General features: G+C 46.5%; 1 protein-coding gene across 2 annotated transcripts in view; it reads right to left on the minus strand.

Annotated features, from left to right (window-relative positions):
- Positions 1-4517: 4517 nt before the first annotated feature.
- The window catches only part of LOC149355555 (solute carrier family 53 member 1), an 81547-nt gene continuing 66508 nt past the window's right edge, over positions 4518-19556 (minus strand). The window contains exons 13-14 of one of the 2 annotated variants that reach the window (XM_089583889.1): positions 15792-15983; positions 4518-12304 (exon numbers count right to left, since the gene is read on the minus strand). In XM_089583889.1, the coding sequence (XP_089440015.1) occupies positions 12232-12304; positions 15792-15983 (265 nt within the window). In that variant the 3' untranslated portion in view covers positions 4518-12231. The remainder of the gene's footprint in view (positions 12305-15791; positions 15984-19556) is intronic. The other variant, XM_089583890.1, reaches the window with a different exon arrangement.

A 19556-nucleotide genomic window follows, 5' to 3' on the forward strand; every position in this document is an offset into this window, starting at 1 on the left:
TTTGTTGCCACATGTCACAGGCCCTACTGAGGCCAGTAGGTGCTGCCACCGGTGGGGCTTGTGCGACACAGGTCGCTCCTCCTGAGCAACCTCAAGTTTGTGGAGAGAGGCTTCGGACAGATGAACATCAGTGAAATCTGTGATTGGAGGCTCGCACACTACAACTGCACAAAGGTAGCAAATAAGCGGAAATAATTGATGCCATGCAACAATAACCATGACACAAACTGCTCAGTGAAATGCTACGTTTTGTATATGTTCCAGATTCTCCATTGAGTGCTTCTGATATGGGGCCCAAACTATATCTATTCATTCTAAGGACAAACAAGAGTTTTATGGGCATTTAATCCAACTCCAGGGCCTTACAGAGCCATTTTCTGGAGATAAATAGTTTTCCTTTAGATTTGTCACAGATGGCATTTATTTGTAATAAGGGAGTAATTGCTCATTGACGTCCACCCGAGCGCAGCCATACAGCTACAAACATTTGACCAACCATGGCATTTATTTTAGGCGGGAGCTATCTTCAAGTATAACTGCCAGAGTAAGAATGACACCCAGTTTGTGAACAAAGCCATTGCATGTATTATACGTGGTTTATGAATTAGCACTGAACTGCTGCCAGCAGGCCTTGGCTGCTCAGGCTAACAGTCCTAATGTTGCAAACAGCTGTCTTCTTCTGTTCAGGAAAGAACAATCATCATTTCATTAGGGCTGCAGTCATTTCTTCTCTAACCTATACGTGCTCATCGCTATCTTGCTGCAGTCTGGCTGGGGTGAGCCTGCCAAGAACTTGGCGCGCACTTCTGTGAAGTGAATATGGAAGTGCAGCAGGTGCATGCGACATTGAAGAAATTAGTAGAAAATCTTGAACGGGTGTGGTACACGCAGCCAAATTGAACCAACCTTTGGTTCAATTAGGTTAAGTTAGGTTAGGCTCTTAAGTGCAACGTTGACTGTTATTTTATGTAAAATACTAGTGGGCGTTTATTTACAAGCCAGGTACTGGTGATTGTTGCTGTGTTCTGTTCCATGCCACACATTTTACTATGAAGAGAGTAATGGAGTCAAGGCTGACGCTAGGACCGGCTAAACTCTAGATGAGAGTGATACTCTCTAGTGCTTTAGTTCGCTGTGCAATCTCCAGCAAATGGACACATTTTAGTTGACAAATAATGCATATCCAGACTGTGTGTGGGATGGCATACTGTGCTGGAGAATGATAATCGGGCAGGTATTCTGAGTGCTGTGTTGAAACTGCCTCATGCACGGCCTTGGAGCCGACAAAAATGAGGGTGATGGCTGATGCATACACCAGAGAGGTCCCCTCTCATAGTTGGCTGAATGAGGTGCAAGTTAGGTGGCTGGGTTCCCAAGACGAGACATCTGTCTTTATAGGCAGGCCTCGAAACTAGAAATGGTTAGGCATACTGTCTGCAGTTTGTTGGTTTTAACTGGTACGGCGGCCTTATTCTACTGTGACCCTCCTTCCTTGCAGGCAACAAGGAAAATTATTTCAGAGTTTTGTGGCAACTGCAGCTTACTGTGGATAAGATTGCAGTTCCATTTAAGCAGGGTTTATCAACTACACTTTCTGCATCGAGTGGTGCAATTCTGAGAGTCCTCTATTGCCGCTGGTTATCATGAACTTCTGAGCTTCCACGTGGAGATGCTGTAGGTCCTACTGTTTGACCCTGGTTCTCATCTCAAGCCATTTATTGAATGTTAGAGGCCTTGTCATTTGCTGTAAAGTGCCACTAAATTCCGCCCATGTCTTGTATTCTGTGCTCTTAATGCTGTGAATCCAGTTGAACCGAGAGGCTCTGGTTCAGTGTTGTTTACTTTGAATACATCCTCGACTTCTGTTGTTAACTTTAACTGACTTGGCATCCTGATTTGAAGTCACTCTTCATTTGCATCTGTTTTATAAATTGCCACCTTTGTTTCTGTTTTTTTTTTTTTAGAGGGTTCTTTTTGCTGTGGTCATTTGTTGTCCTCCATGACTACCATTCTTTGCTGGAGATTTGCAGGAATTGATCCTCATGTTTTAATTTGAAGATCTGCCCGTGCTTTGTTTGTTCCTTTCTGCTATTTCAGGAATAGGTCCCGATGTTGAAATGACCTTCCACATTGGGCCTCGATGTAGTCCCACATCTCTTAAGAGCTTAGCAACAAGGCACTGCGACCATTGTTCAGGCCACAGTGCTGTCACAAATTGAGAAGACTGAATATTTACTTCTGGCTCGTGCAGATAGAAACAAGTGTCCATACTCATTTGATGCTTCCAAGTCTACCACAAGGTGTGGTGAGGTGGCCGTTATCTCCCGTCGACATTCCGGGAACATTAACCTGCATAATAACTAGACGGGTGAGTTGGCGATGCATTGTTAAGCAACAGCGTAAAAGATTTGGACATAAGGGAGACATGCACAGGCACTTGCATTCCTTACCACATGTTTGGCGCTGTTGCTTAACAATCAATACCTGTGTTCAGGAGCCATTCGGTGAAAGGGGGAGCTGTGCTTTTAAAGACTAAACAGAGGAGAGGAGAGGTTGCCATGCAGTTATGGTGGATGAAAGCAGAGGTTTAGTTGGCTTCAGTTGCCTGCCGAATCTGTGCAGTGAAAGAAAGCTGTGCTGTCCTCGGTTTGTTCTTCCGAACCTGCTCGTGGCAGTTACCTGCAAGAGGCGCAAGGCTAGCATAATAAGGGGCAGTTCATTGACAAAAGAGTGGCACCCATGTGTGTGCACTGCAAGAGCACTGCGCGAGTTGTGCCACCAGTTTGTTTCTTTTTTTGTAGTGTGGAGAAATTTCCTTAGTGACTGGCGCTGTACGTGCATTGCAGTCTGTACACATTTGGCGTCTGTTGAAATGTGGCTGCCTTGCGTGGGTTGGGACCCATTGCCTTCTGCTCAACTTCTAGGCCATGGCAGCGGGGGGCCAACTTTGGAGTGGAAAGTTTAACTCTTGCTTACTTGGATTTGCACGTGCGATGTGTAAGCAGAAGCACCACAAAATGATGGTACCTACCTGAACAGTCACTAGGCGTTGTCTGCAGGCAGGCCACACACTGCTGAGCTGGTGTTGCGCAAGTGGACAGAGTGCCACCGCAAGGCTTTGTTTTGAAGTTGCCAGTGTGTGCATGCTCATATCTTTCGTGTTTTAATCCATGAGTGCCACCGCAAGGCTTTGTTTTGAAGTTGCCAGTGTGTGCATGCTCATATCTTTCGTGTTTTAATCCATGCTCCAGCACACAGCAGAATTCTCAGATTTCACCTGCAGCTCGACTTGTTCCCATTTGTGACCACATAGGTGATATGCTGCTGTTCCGAGTTGCCCAAAGCAAAGTACTGTCGTACCTGGGGCTTGCAGAAATTGAAGCCCAAGGCATTGATGATAGCTTGGTCATTTCAGGAGCAGCCTATACATGTCTTTTTGCAGCCACAAACGCTCTTGTGCCAGGGTCCTCCGTGGTCCAAAAAAAAAAAAAAACAGGCTTATAATGACTGCTCCTTAATGGCTGCTGGTTGGGACAACCAACGCACAAGCCTATTCAGTACTGCTCTGGGCAAAATGATATGCAAGAAGCCAAGATCTATTTGGAAAAGCGGCTTTTATGTGCATTTTGTGTGCAAGCCTCATGTAATTTCATGAGGCATCCATTGCAAGTTGTGCCAAGTTGCGAACAGTACTAACTGAATGACTGTGCTGTAAAAAAATGCTGCCAATGAAATGTCAATGGTGGTTGCCTTCAATAAACTAAAGAACCATCACCTAGACAAATGATCTCATTAGTCTCTTTTGATTGGAGAACTGATAAGTGCTAGAAGTGAGTGATAAAGCTTAGTGTACTGCATTTTCCTGTGTAGAAGTCTTCCCGATGTGGATCCCCCCTAAAATGCTGTCTCTATCTTGGCTTTCAGGTCAGGGCAGCTCTTGCGGCATGGTGATGCCACATTGTTCTGGTTTTCAGGACTTAGTGACATCAGTGCTATGCCATCATGCAGTTGGCTCCAATGGAATGCCATGCCCTCCCTTCTAGCCTCGTCGTAAATTGCAGTGGCAACTACGATTACTTTTTACCACTAGGATTTGGGCTTAATAGAATTGAAGGTTAGCTAGAATTTTTGAAATTCTGACATGTCGTGAAAGCTTTTTTGGGTTGAAAAGATAATTGGGATCTAGTCACTGCAAAGTGTCAAGGAAAGGTTGACATTTTCACGTGCCCAAGTAATGCAACGTGATGGGCAGAGCTCTTCGATACTGCATCCAAGAGGCGCGCTGCAGTGGAGCCCTGGATCGGTTTTCTCCGCTTAGTGGGCTCATATGCAAAAGGACACAGTTCTTGCATTCTGCCGCTGTGGAATGCTGTAGCTGGGTTTAAACCGGAGACATCTTGCCATGCTACTCGCTACCACAGCAGCAGGTGGCTAACGAGATTCTTGAGAGGCATGTTGTTCCGCAGCACTTGCCTGTATGGCATCAAATAAAGAAAGCAGCAGAAGACACGTGCCAGTACTGTTCTACGAAAATAAGTCTTTATTCAGCCTTTATGAAAATGCAGGCTTCAGGGATCAAGAGATGTGTGTGGACTCTTATGGGCATGTATTTACACAGTATGCGCATGTATTAACGCTCGCATTCACCCATTCTACAAATCACAGCAGCTTGGCGAAAGCAGCAGGTTAGGCACTCTACTCAGGTGTCTCCAAGCATGACCGCGGCAGTGTTTGGTTTCTGTCCAGCTGCCCACTAAGGCTCTCAGTACAAAAATACACTGCTGCCAGCTATTACATTTTTTTTTTCTTCTCATCTACTGCTCAGATAGCTGGCTGCCTACAGCTTGGAGAAATATGAAAAGAAAACGTGACCAACCACCAGTGTTCATGCTGGAAGGCAAATTGGGCACCGGGATGCTCATTTCAGCAAACAATAGTTGGGTTATAAACAAAAATTCTACCATCTAACACACACACACGCGCCACAAAATACTTTGCTGGGAAAAAAAATACCATTACTGACACCCGTGCACTTTTATACTCTAGATCTCTGTGCTGGGCATACATCACTGGTTACAGAGCGTCCAGAAGCCAACCTAGCTTGTTTCACAAGCTAACTGCATGTCTGCAGTGGCACTACAAAACAAGTTCAAATATGTGGTCACACACACACAAAAAAAAAACAGTAGGCATTAGTTGCATCAGATAGCTTGAGTGAGCTTCTGTGAGACAGTATTTCGATGCAGAATTTCCAAGTTTCTTTCTTAGGAAACTTTAGCAAAAACAACAATGCAATGCCTGCTTGTTTTTAAGCTGCAGGGATACTTTGTGCAACTGCATGAGCAGTTGGTGGAACCAAGGACCTGGTCTCATGCCCAAGACCCCCATGCTGCAGAGCCATCAGCAAGTTTGACACCCCCTAGACAATATAGACAAGTTAGGGAAATAAGACTAATGTAGTCAGAATGTGCATGGCGTTGGCACCTAAAGTTGATTCTTAAACCGAATAAATAAAATACGTGCAAAGTGTATCTTGACCATGAACTTTTCTGGCTTTTTTTTTTTACCTCCCTCCTGGAGCAGAACAGCGCAAGCCAGAATTCCTCTGGTCACAGTAAACGCCTGTCCCATAACCAGCATGCTGCCCCAGAAAAACTAATCTCCCATTCCAGCACAATGCACTCTGTGCACCAAAACTGAAGTCATATGCTGGCAGTGCTAATGGCAGCTGACTGCAGTGCTATCAAGTTTCCTTTACTGCACACAGGATGGGTGGGGGGTCAATCTTGCAGAACTCTGCAGCAAGAAAATGTGGCACTTGTCAGATCCACCGTGTATGCCGCTACTGTGCTAGCCCCCCCCCCCCCCCCCCCCCCCTTTTTTTCCCTTCAAGCAAGAATCGGAGGAAGGCTGAAAGGGTCAAACACAATTGCTATACTGTGCCAACAGTGTCGGATCACTACGATATTAATGTGAACTGCGATGTTATTAAAAAACAAGCCCCAAATCCAAACACATGATCTCGACAGACTTCCACTGAAAAGGCTAAAGCAAGCTTGGAGGGAACAAAGATAAACGAAACTGCCCAGGGTCTGAAAGATGCCACTGTTCCTCCTGATGGCACGGTACATTTCAGCCAAGCACAAACAGAACTAGGCTTGCCAACTCCAAAATTTTGAAGGTACTAACATCAATGCCAAGGAACACAAACTGAGTGAAAAACTGTAAAGTTTTTCATTGTTCCATAAGGTGGCCACTTTTAATTTACAAATGCCATTTGCAGACATGCATTGTAGAAGGAGGATATGGGCGTTGCTGCCTTTGCCTAACTGACTGGGTGCCTGCGGCACTTTCCAGAAGGCCCCAAAAGATGGAACAGGGCATGCTGGGCTCTAGCAGCAAGGACGCAGGTGGAAAATCTGGCTGTCAGTCAAACCTTGATTTCAAGTTGGCCTTTTTGGCAGCTCGAGCGAAGTAGCGCTGCTTCCAGCAATGCTTAGGAGGGGTGGGACAAAACCACCCTCAGGCAAAGCACGACCTAGACAAGGAGTCATTCTGAAGGTTGTCGCAATCTTGTCAAACCAGAGACATGGGCAGTAGCACATGCCATGGGCTTGCTTTCGGCAAGAGGAATGACGATAATAAATCTTTTGAGAAATGCTTGAAGTGCCGCTGACGCATTGCTGGAACCAGCGCTGGTTTGGTAGACTTGTACCGTACCACCTGTGCACTTGCACCTGTCTGGGAGCAGCTCGGCCACGCCTTAGTCTTTTCTGACAGAGCTTGGTGCAGGCCTTGTTTGCTCCAACTCTTTCTGCGCTCAGCATTGCTATGATGAAGTGTCAACAGTTTCCTGCATAACTTCCTAAAACTACTACTTATCACCAACAGCACTGCTGGCCGCACACCACCGGTTGTCCATTCATTCTGGCTTGATGATTTCGTTTGGAAATTTTTCCAACTTCCGGACAAGGCTCACTGTTAAGCACACAACATGCGACCATGCCGCAATTCGCTAGCTGTGCATTTTCAATAGGCATCTTTTGAAGCAAACACAAAATGGAAATTATATTTGTGTTTTCCACACTGCAATTGTAAATACCCACTGTGAACAAGCACTTTGCAACAGAACCATAAAACTTGGCAGGTATGCAAGACCATGCACTTGCCAGCAGATGGAATGCTCATGGCAGATGCTAGCAAGAGTTCCACCAGCTTCTCGGTGGGTGTACGCCCACACTGGCTTGTACCTCCTTTTGCTCGGCCGCCGAAAATTAAAATAGGATAGTGTTCACGAATGCAAGCAGCCTTTGAATGGAAACATGCTCCCAATGTACAAGACTCCGTAATTTGAAAAAGAACTGGCAGAGAAAGGGGCCACTTTGCACCAGTGTGGTGGAGTGGCGGCCAGTATCGCTCACTTGTGTTCCCATATCACACACGGACAGCAGGTGGGCCCCACCACCAGCTCAGTATGAAAGCGCGGCGAGAGAAGAACACTGCGAAGGCACTGAGGTTCTGGTCTGCTTCACAGCCTGGAGGTCATTCATGAGCTACAACGCTTACTCATCATAAAGCGTCGTCTTTGACACCTCACGCAAAGTTCTCAGTGCCAATCCCGTTTAACAAATACACACTTATTGTCCACCTGCACCGTATTGTACACCCTTTCAGGTAGTTATGCAAGGCTCCCAATGCTAAGACGGGCAGCAATCCCATCAGCGCCACAGCTCTTTCATTAGCATTCTCGTGCATGTTGGCAACAAACCGTTGAGCTGTTTGTGGCCTTACAAGCTAGCTCACCTGTTTCACCCCTGTTACTGGCAAAGACGGGCACTTGCAATTCCAGTGAGACCACCCCAACCTGTCTATCACGTCGCTCGAATGTCCTTTGTTAGTTTTTCAGTGACTCTCAGTAGTACAGTGCAAGTGCTGTCCAGTTGTGAAATCAAGTTCATTTAATAATTACTCAGCTGCAGCTGTGTGCAACAGGTGAAAGTGGCAGCTCCAAATCGGCCCGGGTGCAACTACATTGCAATTTCTATGCAGAATGCGCATTCTGTAGAAACTAGTAAATGCACTCAAGTTTGAAGAACTGCAGCACAGAACATAATATAAACTACACAAACTTGCTGCAATAGCTTCACGGCTTCAAATTTGAAACGTTTTGAAAGTGGGCGCCTCCTGTGCAATCGCACTGCACCAGCGGTCAGCACTGAAATGAAACTGGTTAACATATAGCTGAGCACATAACTGCGAAAAAAAAAGCATACACATACAAAAGCAATGTCGTGGTTTCATACATCACCGGTACAATTCAAATGCACTGCATAAAGCAGAAGAAAAAGCTTCCCCTTTCTCAAAACCTTCACTTGGTAAACGGCGAGATCAGTAAGTACTAAAGCTATAGTAAACCCATTAGTCTTTATAATAGTAATAAATTTGAAACATTCTACTTCACAATATCAAACCTTAAAATCTCACACAAACATATATATCCGAACCGGTGTCACAAGCAGTAAGCCCCTAGGTGTCCTGAGCACCACATTCCCAAGACAATACTGACTGGAACCCTCTCAAAAGTTCCTGCAGGCACTCAGCCTGCTTAAATAACAATGCAACATAAACATGGCAATAATGCCACGGGACAAAACAAAAAGCATAAAATATAAGGCTTCACAGATGCAACGAGTGTGGTGTTGGCCACAGAAGCTGTTAATGTGAGTACCAGCACCGGGCACACCAAGAGGAAAAATAAGTCACAGTCTGAAATACGCTTAACACATCATCAACACATGACTAAAGGCATTCATGAAGTGGGGGAAAAATGCTAAAAAATGCACTTGAGGCAGAGACTGCTGAAATGCATGGCAAATAACTAACAACCTAACAGCCATGGAATGACAATAGAATGAGTCAGACTTGTTGAACTCTCGACAACAGAAGTACAATAAACACGACTATTATGGTACCACTCCCTAAAATGAGGCAGGCTACACTCGTGGCATGCTCGCTGCAAGAACAACCACAGCAGGTGTGTAGCGACAGTGATTCAATGAGATGGTGATAGCACTAAAAAAAAAGTTTCCTAAACAAAAATGCCCTAAAGAAAAGTAGAATGCCACCTATTGTAGCCAAGCAGCAATTCACATGTACAACACTCCGGAGCCTTCAATAACACCAGAGGCTGAGCATGCAGAATTACAGTGCAAGTCTGTTAAAGCAGTGCCACAGAATAAAGCACTTGTTTTCGCTACTCCCCATCTGAAAAAGCAGCAGCACTGTCGTGCCATTTTTATGTGTGTGTCCGAACAGCATGTTATGCTTTCTGGTCAAGTGGGCTCGACTTGGGCAAGGAGGAAGATGGCCTGTCAGGTGTGAGGAAGAAGAAAGGCATTATTGGTGGGGGTGTCTGCTAGCCAAGCAGCTCCAACTTTCAGAAGGGCGACCATGCACGAAATGTCGACAGCCTCCAGTTGGTACTGTCCCATAGCTCGCCCACGATTCTTAGAAATGCAGTCGAAGCGTACAGTGTGGTACTGGCAGTTTATGTGAAGGCAACGTTTATCACTGACAGCTATAAACTTAGCCACACTTGTCACAATGTCAGCTTTAGTGCATATTCTAACTTGCCCGTTATGTTCATATGGACCACTTTTCCACCTCCGGCAGTTCGGTTAAGATCCGCCTAGCTGTTGACACAAAGACAGGTGGTTGACTGGCATACACACACTTGGACACATGACCAAACGTAAGCACAGACACGCAGATGCAAGGCCAATGTGACGTCTTGTCTCCCCACTATTTTGCAGCCGCAAATGTGTTGGTCTCAGTACACGAATGTTACATTACGAACACATGCCCTGTCACTAAGCTATACACAACTTGGACTACACATTGCACAGTTCGCACGCATTCACCCGTTTCGGCACATTTGATATTGCATGTTTTCACACAAGGACAGAGCAAACATAATGGAAACGGTGCATACATTGCGTAGAAAGATGACCGACGTGCCACCTAGATGCCCACTGCCCTCTCCCAAAAGAACAAACTTTTCTATGTAATGACAGTGTGGCCATGTTTTGTGTCCTTTAATACTGGAATACTAGCCACACACGCAGTCTCTCTCTTCGGGCTCTTCATATTAGACGCATGCGAGTGTCGTCAGCCATAAAAGCCCAGTTGTAAGCTAAGCACTCCTCTTTTTACACTGTTTTGAGCAAAGATGCAACTGTACCAACATGTCTAATGTTTCATCCTCCTCTTACGTTGCCACGCTTGTTTCCCTGAATGTGAAAGTTGATACTTATTGCGCGAGCTTAGTTCTCACTAAAAGCTGTATACATTGCTTGACGAATAAAAATGAGCCTTTAGCTTGAAAAGCAGGCACTGTGGCACATTTTAGCATGTCTGCGCTATGGAGTCTCTCAAAATTACCTAGACGAAAAAGTGGGACCATCGTCTATGAGACTTTTTTTTTTTTTTAAAGGGCCCTTCATCCAACGTGGGAACGCCAGAAAGATGAGGTTTCATATTTGGCTTGCCTAGCGTTGGGCTGGAAATGTGGATTCCGCTTCAAAATCTGTAGCTGTGCCACGATGCTCTCCTTTGAGTGCAGTATAATCATTTTAATGTTGCATTTCTCACTTCTTCAATATTGAAATTTAACACAAGTGAAAGTGTGGTGTCAGGCTGGTGGAAATCTTTCCTAGCATTTCTGTGATGTTTGCCGCGGGGGGAGTTATATTGTTAAGGCTGAATCCACCTTTCATGCCCAGCAATTGCCAAGCCAGGTATAAAACCTCATCTCCCAGGCATTCCTGTGCCTCTCCATGGTGGATGAATTATCACAGTGCTACTCTTCGCGCTAGGCAACATTTGAGAAACTCTATGGTCTGCTCAGTGTAATAACATCTTGTGTCGCAACTCTGCACTTATTCCCCCACTGACCCCACAAGAACTCTCATCTGCCAGCGCTGCATGTTCAGGATGTCAAACCAACTTGCCCAGCAACACACCCTGTTCCCCATAAGAAGTTGTGCAGTGGCCTGAAACGTCAGATTAGAAGGATTGCATGTGATTGGGCTAGTTAATTGATGTTGTCCTGGAGAGACAGCTTGAATGTACTCAGGCAAAAAAATGCACACTCTGGAGTTTTGCATCTTTCTGCACGCTCTTCCCCTGTCTTCACAAGACACAGTCAGATTCCAAGTGTGGCTTTCCTGACTGAAACCCTAGCAGACTTGCACTGTAATTGCATGCCCTTGATTGACCCGGCCTCATGAAGGCATCAAAGTGAGCTTCCACGAGTATGCAAGCACTGGTGCAGGCCACATGAGCAGCTGAGAATATGGGATGCCATAGTGCATTGCTGCCGGTACAGCCTCGCGAGTCCCCTGTGGAAATACAGGCACTGTTCTCTCTGGCTTGCACAGCTGAAAAAGCTCAACAACCCTTACAGCATGCATCAACAACGACAGTGTTACAAGACGCACTAAAACAAAATCAAATGCTCGGTTACAAAAACTTTTTTTGCAAAAGGACATGCCGGTATATAAACGATAAGACAATAAAATCAGTAAACGTAACAACAGCATCCCAGTCCCATTTTGGGTTTGCTTTTGAAGGAGGCTGAATACAAACAGCCACTTCAGTTCACTTTCTTATTGGGGTTGCTTGGAAAAAAAGACTAGGGCAAACTAAATTGCGTAGGAAATGACTGTGAACATGTACTTGAGCACAGAGTGGTTCTCGGCACTTCCTCGTACAGCTTGACAGGCAGAAGATGTGCACAACAAGCACTGAGAAAGGCTGACACAGAGGTGCGAGTAGTGAAAAATGTAGCCCATGCCTTTGGCCATGACGTGTATATATGATGGGGCATTCAACTATGAATATCGCCCAAGCCATCTTTCTGCCCCCGTATTTCCTTCTTTTTGGACTAGGCGTACCAGAAATGCGCATGCTATTACAGGCATGCTCTTGTAAGTGTAGTCATAATCAAAAGCGGCAGTTCCATTTTGCAGGTGACTACACGACCAGCACTGTGCCTCGGCCCTCGGAACTGCTGCCAACCTCGTGTCTCGGGCTTGGTCCAGACCGGGCCTGGCTTCCGAGTAGACCTGTGCAGCTCTCGAAACAAAAAGTGTGCGAGAGAACACAGGTCCGATGGGAGGTCTCCACACTGCTCTGGTGGTGGGTGGAACAGGACTCTCCTGGTGGTGAAGCCTAGACGTCTGCCATGTCATCGCCTTCGGCAGTCTCGAGGAGTATCTTAGTCTCCAGCGATGATTTTTTGTGCCTGCAACAGTGCATGTGTGCACGAGTCAGTGGATCATTCCATTCTCACAAATCTACATGCAGAGCTTGGCTAGCTCAGAATCCCAATCTTCACCAATTCCGTCCAGAGCTTTTAGAATACAATGCAAGTGGTTAATAGCGATTTGAATGTCATAAAAGAGGTGCGCTCTCTGAGGCAAATAGAATGTACTACGTGCTGTGCCATAGTTGCAATCACTTTTCAACATGTGCAACCACATGAGTGTTTGTACCTCAAGAAAGTAAACATGTACAAAAAAGAAGAAAAAAATCTGGAGGGGACACTTAAGATGCCTCCACTTTACATTCATAGATCACTGGGAGTCCTCGTACCAGTCTTGGTGCCCATCTGCCACCCAGGTTGCTTCTCTGGGATTTTTCATAAGATTTTTTCGCTCACAGCCGCCGCCGCCGACGCTGGCTTTTCAACGACACAGGACCCTTAACGCTCCTGCGTTAGAACTAGCTGAGTGTATCGGAAAGAATCTGACCACTGCCAGGTTGAAACACACACAAAACACATACAGCTTCTGCTGCCATCAATCAAATGAAAAAGAACACTGGAGAAGTAGCATATGGGAAAAGAATAATTACGCAGCGCCTCCCGATATCCAGTCACTGCAAAAGCCAAATTAACCCCCCCTCCCCCTCCAAAAAAGACTGACGTAAAAGTGAAATAGGTACGTGATGCAGATATAGTACATAAGACAGCAAGTTTCGAGAAACCAGGTTATTAAGACACCAATTCTAGCATAAGAAGTATTAGTGTAGTATAGAAATGAGTAAATTTTAATCACGTTCCACAGCACAGCCCGACATTATGGGATTCAAGAAAAAGCTTGGTCAATGACAGACACTCCAGAAGTTTTTTTGTGATACCCCCAGCATGCCGAACTTTGCGACAAAGAAAAAGAAAACGAAACAATAACAAAACGTTTACGAAGCTTTGTGTACCAATGCAACACAGTAAGCATGTTTGAATCATGCAGTAGTGGACAGCTCTGGGTTAATTTTGACCACCTAAGTTCCTTAAAGGGGTCATGACATCATTTTTCAGGCTCACGCTGTTTACCGTATTTACTCACATAATAGGCGCACCCCCAGTTTGGTCGCGAAAAATCAGATTTTTTTATTTCCATGCATAATAGGCGCACCCTGAACTTAGCACTGCGATCAGTACTGCATTTACACGATTGCAAGCCGACACCTCGCCTCGCCTTTCCTCCCCCCAAACTTTATTTTAACGAAGTTTTTGCTGAACTGCCTACTAGTCCTCACTAGTGCTGCTGCCGTCGCAGCTGCTGCGGACCCACAGTACGTACAACGACATCGCGTGGAACAGCCGCACACAGTTTCCAGGGATGCTCACTTGAAACTTCTGTTTGGAAAGCTTCATCTCCAGCCAGAAACGTTCCCGACTTAGGCCCACGAAAACCTTGGCGCTTGGAGTCGCGTACGAAAATTTAGGCACGCCGCAGTCGCAACTGCCACACTTCTCGGCCACGTCAAATTTCCGGCCCGTCGCACGCTTGCCGTGTAACTATTGAGGTGCTTGCCTGTCGAGCTAAAACAGCAACGCTCGGCAGCACAGCCACAACTACGATGAACTAACACGCTACCACAGATCCCAGCACTTTGGCAGCCACAAGAAAACCGGAGTTGTTGATGCTGATGGCGATATGGATAGTGAAAGCTCGCGGCGGAGAAAAACGTTGACGATGATGATGAGCTTGGCGCCTGGAAGCTCCTGTGCGCATGTGTGGCCTCTGCGATCAAGCGCTCGTTGCGCGCAGCCGGAGCTGATCGCGGAGGCCACGGCGCATGCATTTTGAAGGCTATTCCCGCGTGGATCGTGGAAAGTTTCGGTGCGGCCCTAACACGGATTTAAAAAAAAAAAATATTTCCTTCGGGAAAACACGGTGCGACCCGTACACGGGTGCGTTTATGCGGTATGTTCAATTTTGCGAGTCGAAAAATTTACGGAAATTTTACCCCGCGTAATAGTCGCACCCCGAACTTTGAGGTGGATTTTCCGGAAAAAAAGTGCGCCTATTATGCGAGTAAATACGGTATTGCATTTTGTTTGCTATGCATCTTGGAACAGCTGGACAAAATGGGAGCTCATTTGGTGCAGCAAGTAATTTGTAATTGAATTTTTAAAAGTTCTTTTGAATCGTGTGACAGTCAGGCAGCACTGGCACACTCTCAGTCCATGACGACATAAACCGACGGTCACGTGCTTGCTCAAAACTCAACGACTGAACTGCGCATGGCATGCAGTGAGCGTAGGGGAATGGGTTTTTTGTTGTTCGGGATAAGAGTGCGGAGGGGTGAAGGGGGGACGACACAACAGCGGGACAAAGGCAACAAAGGCATGTGTCCTTCCCTTCTCTTCTAGCTTCTGGCCAATCTCGGCAGCTTCACTACAGTGTATCACAGCTGGACTCGAGTAGGCATGTGCTCTGTTCCGCGCCAACCGTGCACGCGGCAGTTCTGCAGCCGACGACGACGTTGTCGGTTTATGACATCACTCTGGCTGCTTCAATATGACCAACGTTGCCAGAGGGAGGGGCTTGGAGCCGATAACTTCTAACTGCAATTTCTAGCTAAAATGCGCGCGTAGAGCCACAACATGCATAACAATGTTGTGGCTAGTACCTGCAACGTAAAGCGATTTGTTGGTAGACCATGTCATAACCCCTTTAACATGTACAGGAATCTCGATAAACGGAAACTTCTGTATTTTGCTCCCACTGAAATGCTGTGTGCTAGGATATGAACCCACGACTTTTGGGCTTAGCAGCTGAATGCGACAGCCAGTCAGCTACTGTGGAACGTATAGTAGAAAGAACCAAGTACAGTGTCAGCTGGCAACGGTACATCGTCCGCAATTATGCATCAAGTTCATGCAGCCAGTTCAGGAACAGGGCAAAACAGGCCGGCACATTTATAAAGATAAACAAACCTTGCCAAGTGAACACAGCAGCTACATGTGGTGTTCAGTTAGCACAAGATATGCAAGCAGAACAGAGTGTGCACTGCAACAAGAATTACTGACTTCGGCCTGACGCTGGCTCCAGGGCACAAAAAAAAAAGCATGCGCAGAAATGGCACAGAGATGTTTACAGCAAAGCAGGCAGACCAACACAGAAGCAAAGCAGACTCATCCACACAAACGGATGCAGACCATGCTTCCCAGTGGAAAAGCCAATGCAGAAGCAGCCACCCAGAGAGAAGTGCTAGACTGGTACACACAACATGGCAGCAAGACTGCAGGCACAACTCAAGACATTTCCAGAAGGGCGAAGCGTCCAAGTCCAAAGTCAGCGTGAAAGTCAGAGTCCACACACGTGCACAGTACACCCACAGTGCAGCAGCTCCCCTCCCCAGCCAAGCCTGACTCGATCCAGCAGCCACTTGTGAAGCCGTGCCGTGCTGTGCGATGACATAATGTGCACAAACGGCCTCACTTGTTGGTGCGCTTTCGGAGGTCCCGCCGGCCCCCACGGTTGACGACACCGCACGGCTCATCCATCATGCGTACCAACAGTGCCTGGTTCCCGGCATCGATGGGAGCCACCGAGATGTCCCGCACCGCCCGGAATTTGCCACAGTTGTTGAGGTGCTCATTTTCCAGCCGGAAGAAGTTCCACACAAAGCGCCTGCACGCACAACACAGCTGCAATGCTGCCTGCCAGCAAGGGAGGACGTCTGCCACTCCCGAAAACACCTTTTCCACAAAACACACCCACAGTCAGCCAAGTGATACAAGCATGCTCTACGGTTTTACTCCGGAGTCGGCGCTCCATCATTCGGACAATTGCTTCTCTCTCTCGCTCATCAACACCAAGCATTGACTTTCCCGAAATGGTTCACAATGCAGAGCTGGGTTTGTTCATATTGTGGTACTTTAGGTAGGGGTGTGCAAATAGAGAAATTTTTGAATACAAATCAAATACAGATATGAAGAAAGAAGGGCTTTGAATACTGAACATCTATTCATTATAAAAAGAAACGTCAGGAGATAAATAAGTAGGGCTGTGCAAATATTCATAACTTGGAACAGTTTGCGAATAGTACAGTCTATCCCGGTTATAGCGAAGCCACTTACAGTGCAATAGCGGTTATAACGAAGAAATTTCAATTTCCTGATCCCATTTTTGCATTTTGAACATAATTTTGGTCTGGTTTTAACGAAGTCAATAAAAGGGCGTCAGCGGATTTAGCGAAGAGATTTCGTGCCAACCCAAAAATAATCTATCAGTCGGAACGTTTTTATGCCTTTAGGCAAATTTTTCGGTAAAATAAATGGCAGAACTTTGGCTGACGGCAACCTTCGCAGTGGCGTCTGCTTTCTCGCGAAACGAAGGGTGGCTGCACTGCATCGCTTGGCTCTAAGCCCCAGTAGTGCGCCGTCCCGCGTGGAGGAAAAAAGAGTAAAAAAAAAAAATACAGATGGGTTGGTGGCATCGCGGAGAGCGACTGACTGGGCCAATCGCGGTTCTTGAATTTCTCTCCAGTAGGTTTTCGCCGCTCGAAGCAGCGATCGGAGAGCTGTGCGTGCTGGAAGTGCTCCTTTGAGCTGCTTTCGTGGTCTTTGTATGGGCTTTGAGTTACTCGCATTCCTGCCTTGTTCCGCTTCTTTCCTATTCCAGGACTGCTGACTTAGCTGGTTAAGGCAACAGGCCTACTGAGTTTTCTGTCGTCTTTGTTGGGACTGACTCGATTTCGCTGGCTATGTCAACAACAAAGAGATGGTCCGAAGAAAGCGCAAGGTACTGATGTTGCTCTGACAACTGCAGTGCGCATCACGTCAGTGCACACTTGAGCACTGTCGAGGTTTTGTTCCTTCCCCCAAATACTACGGCCAAGGCGCAGCCCCTGGATCAGGGGGGTTATTGCTAAAGTTCTGCAGTCTCATAATTTCTAATGTAAATCTGACTGGATAATTTGAAGCGGCGGCCTGTACCAGACCGGTTAATTCGAAGAACTGGGGTGCTATGTGGGATTTCGCCGCAAACCGGCGCAGCGATGGCTCCTTGGCGCCTAAGAGCGATGTCGATACTTTATACGTGAAGCGCCCCAGCCCTCCCAGTGCAAAAACCAATCTACGGTACGGCTTGTGAACTCCAGAAGTGTGTGCCTGTAGTAAAGTTGTGCTTCACTGCAACGCAGCCATGGATAACGGTTTCAAAGTAACAGACTCTGGGTGTGTCGTCAAGGCACGGCTGGACTGGAGGCATCAAGGCATACGCTCGTCGCTCCTCTCCAGCATGGTAGCGGAAGCGCTGGCATCTATGCACCTCCCACCCATAACAACATTAGTGCGTGTCCAGCTGCGGGTTACTGTGCACAATGCTGGCCTGCGCCGTTTCCTTTGAGTGGCGTACTGCGGTTAGAGGTTAGGCAACCAGTATCTGATCTCTTCGGAAAAATGACCAAATCGAGGGGCCAACCTACGTGGAGCCAATCTATTTCGGATTCTAAGGTTCTGGTTTATTGTTAAACCTGGAAAGCGCATAAAAACAACGGACAACAGAAAGAGACAGACACACGAGCGCTTACTTCCAACTGATTTTTATTTTCATGCGAGAGCAGAATATATGTACTTCAGATCACCTGCGCATGCGAAGAAAACTCAAACAAGATAAAATATTATCTGGCTGCACATGCAAAAGAAGAAAGATATGCAATCTCTTTCTCAGACAGCAAAATCGACGCACCACTTACACATTCATCGCCAGATCGTGCTATCTCACTTGCCTCAACAATTTCACGCGTTGTTTTACACTTACTTTTATACAGAACTTTACATTGATGAAAGAGAGGACGACAATTCCTGCTTTTGCACTTGAGGCAATGAATGCTCAAATGCCCACCTTTCCTGTTTTCGACAACGTAATTGTGTTCACCTAATCTCTCATTCAGGCATCTACCAGTTTGGCCTATGTAATATTTACCGCAAGTCAAAGGCAACTTGTACACAACCCCTTCTGTGCATTTTACAAATGGTTTTTGGTGCTTGATCATGCAACCTGACTTCAGCCTGTTTTTTGACGTGCTCTGTTTGCTTAGCGCACTCAGCTTACTTGGGGCAGAGAACAACACATTTACATTCACTCGGTTACCAATTTTTCTTAGGTTGTGTGACAACCTGTGCTTATAGGGTATGACTGCAAACTTTCTTTTATCTTTTGTCTTATCCGGCTCTTGATTTGAGTTAGCATTCCTTTTGTTTGTTTTTACAAGTCCTTTCATCAATGTAAAGTTCTGTATAAAAGTAAGTGTAAAACAACGCGTGAAATTGTTGAGGCAAGTGAGATAGCACGATCTGGCGATGAATGTGTAAGTGGTGCGTCGATTTTGCTGTCTGAGAAAGAGATTGCATATCTTTCTTCTTTTGCATGTGCAGCCAGATAATATTTTATCTTGTTTGAGTTTTCTTCGCATGCGCAGGTGATCTGAAGTACATATATTCTGCTCTCGCATGAAAATAAAAATCAGTTGGAAGTAAGCGCTCGTGTGTCTGTCTCTTTCTGTTGTCCGTTGTTTTTATGCGCTTTCCAGGTTTAACATGTCTAACCAACTCGCCCAAACGCAGCCATTACTGGTTTATTGGTTTATTGGGGTTTAACGTTCCGAAGCAACTCAGGCTATGAGAGACGCCGTAGTGAAGGGCTCCGGAAATTTCGACCACCTGGGGTTCTTAAACGTGCACTGACATCGCACAGCACACGGGCCTCTAGAATTTCGCCTTCATCGAAATTCAGCCGCCGCGGACGGGATTGAACCCGCGTCTTTCGGGTCAGCAGCCGAGCGCCGTAACCACTGAGCCACCGCAGCAGGGCAGATTCTAAGGTTCTAAACGAGCGGCAGGTAGTACGTGCCCTGTGCATAAAAAAAAATTAATTCGTATGCAAATCGGTTTTGAAAATGAAAATTCGAAATGCGTGCCATTTATTCGGCTTGTTCGAGCTAGCAGTGGTTTCCTTGGATGAGCTGTAGGTAGCGAAAGAGAGAACTTCCAATGATCTCCGGGGCATGCATCGCAGGCGTCGCGCTGGAATCCGAAACTACGGACTGTTCGCAGTTCAGTTAGCCACTAGTCAGTCGTATGGGCCGGAAGCGGCACAGGGCACGCTGCCGTGCACCATTCAGAGGACACAGTACCCGCAGTTTCTGGGAGGGGTCCTCATGTCGGTCGACCCCACAGATTTGCGCGTTCCGCTGCTCCA

This window comes from Amblyomma mixtum, chromosome 3 (assembly GCF_055824585.1).
Source record: "Amblyomma mixtum isolate Tamu chromosome 3, ASM5582458v1, whole genome shotgun sequence".
NCBI lineage: Eukaryota > Metazoa > Arthropoda > Arachnida > Ixodida > Ixodidae > Amblyomma > Amblyomma mixtum.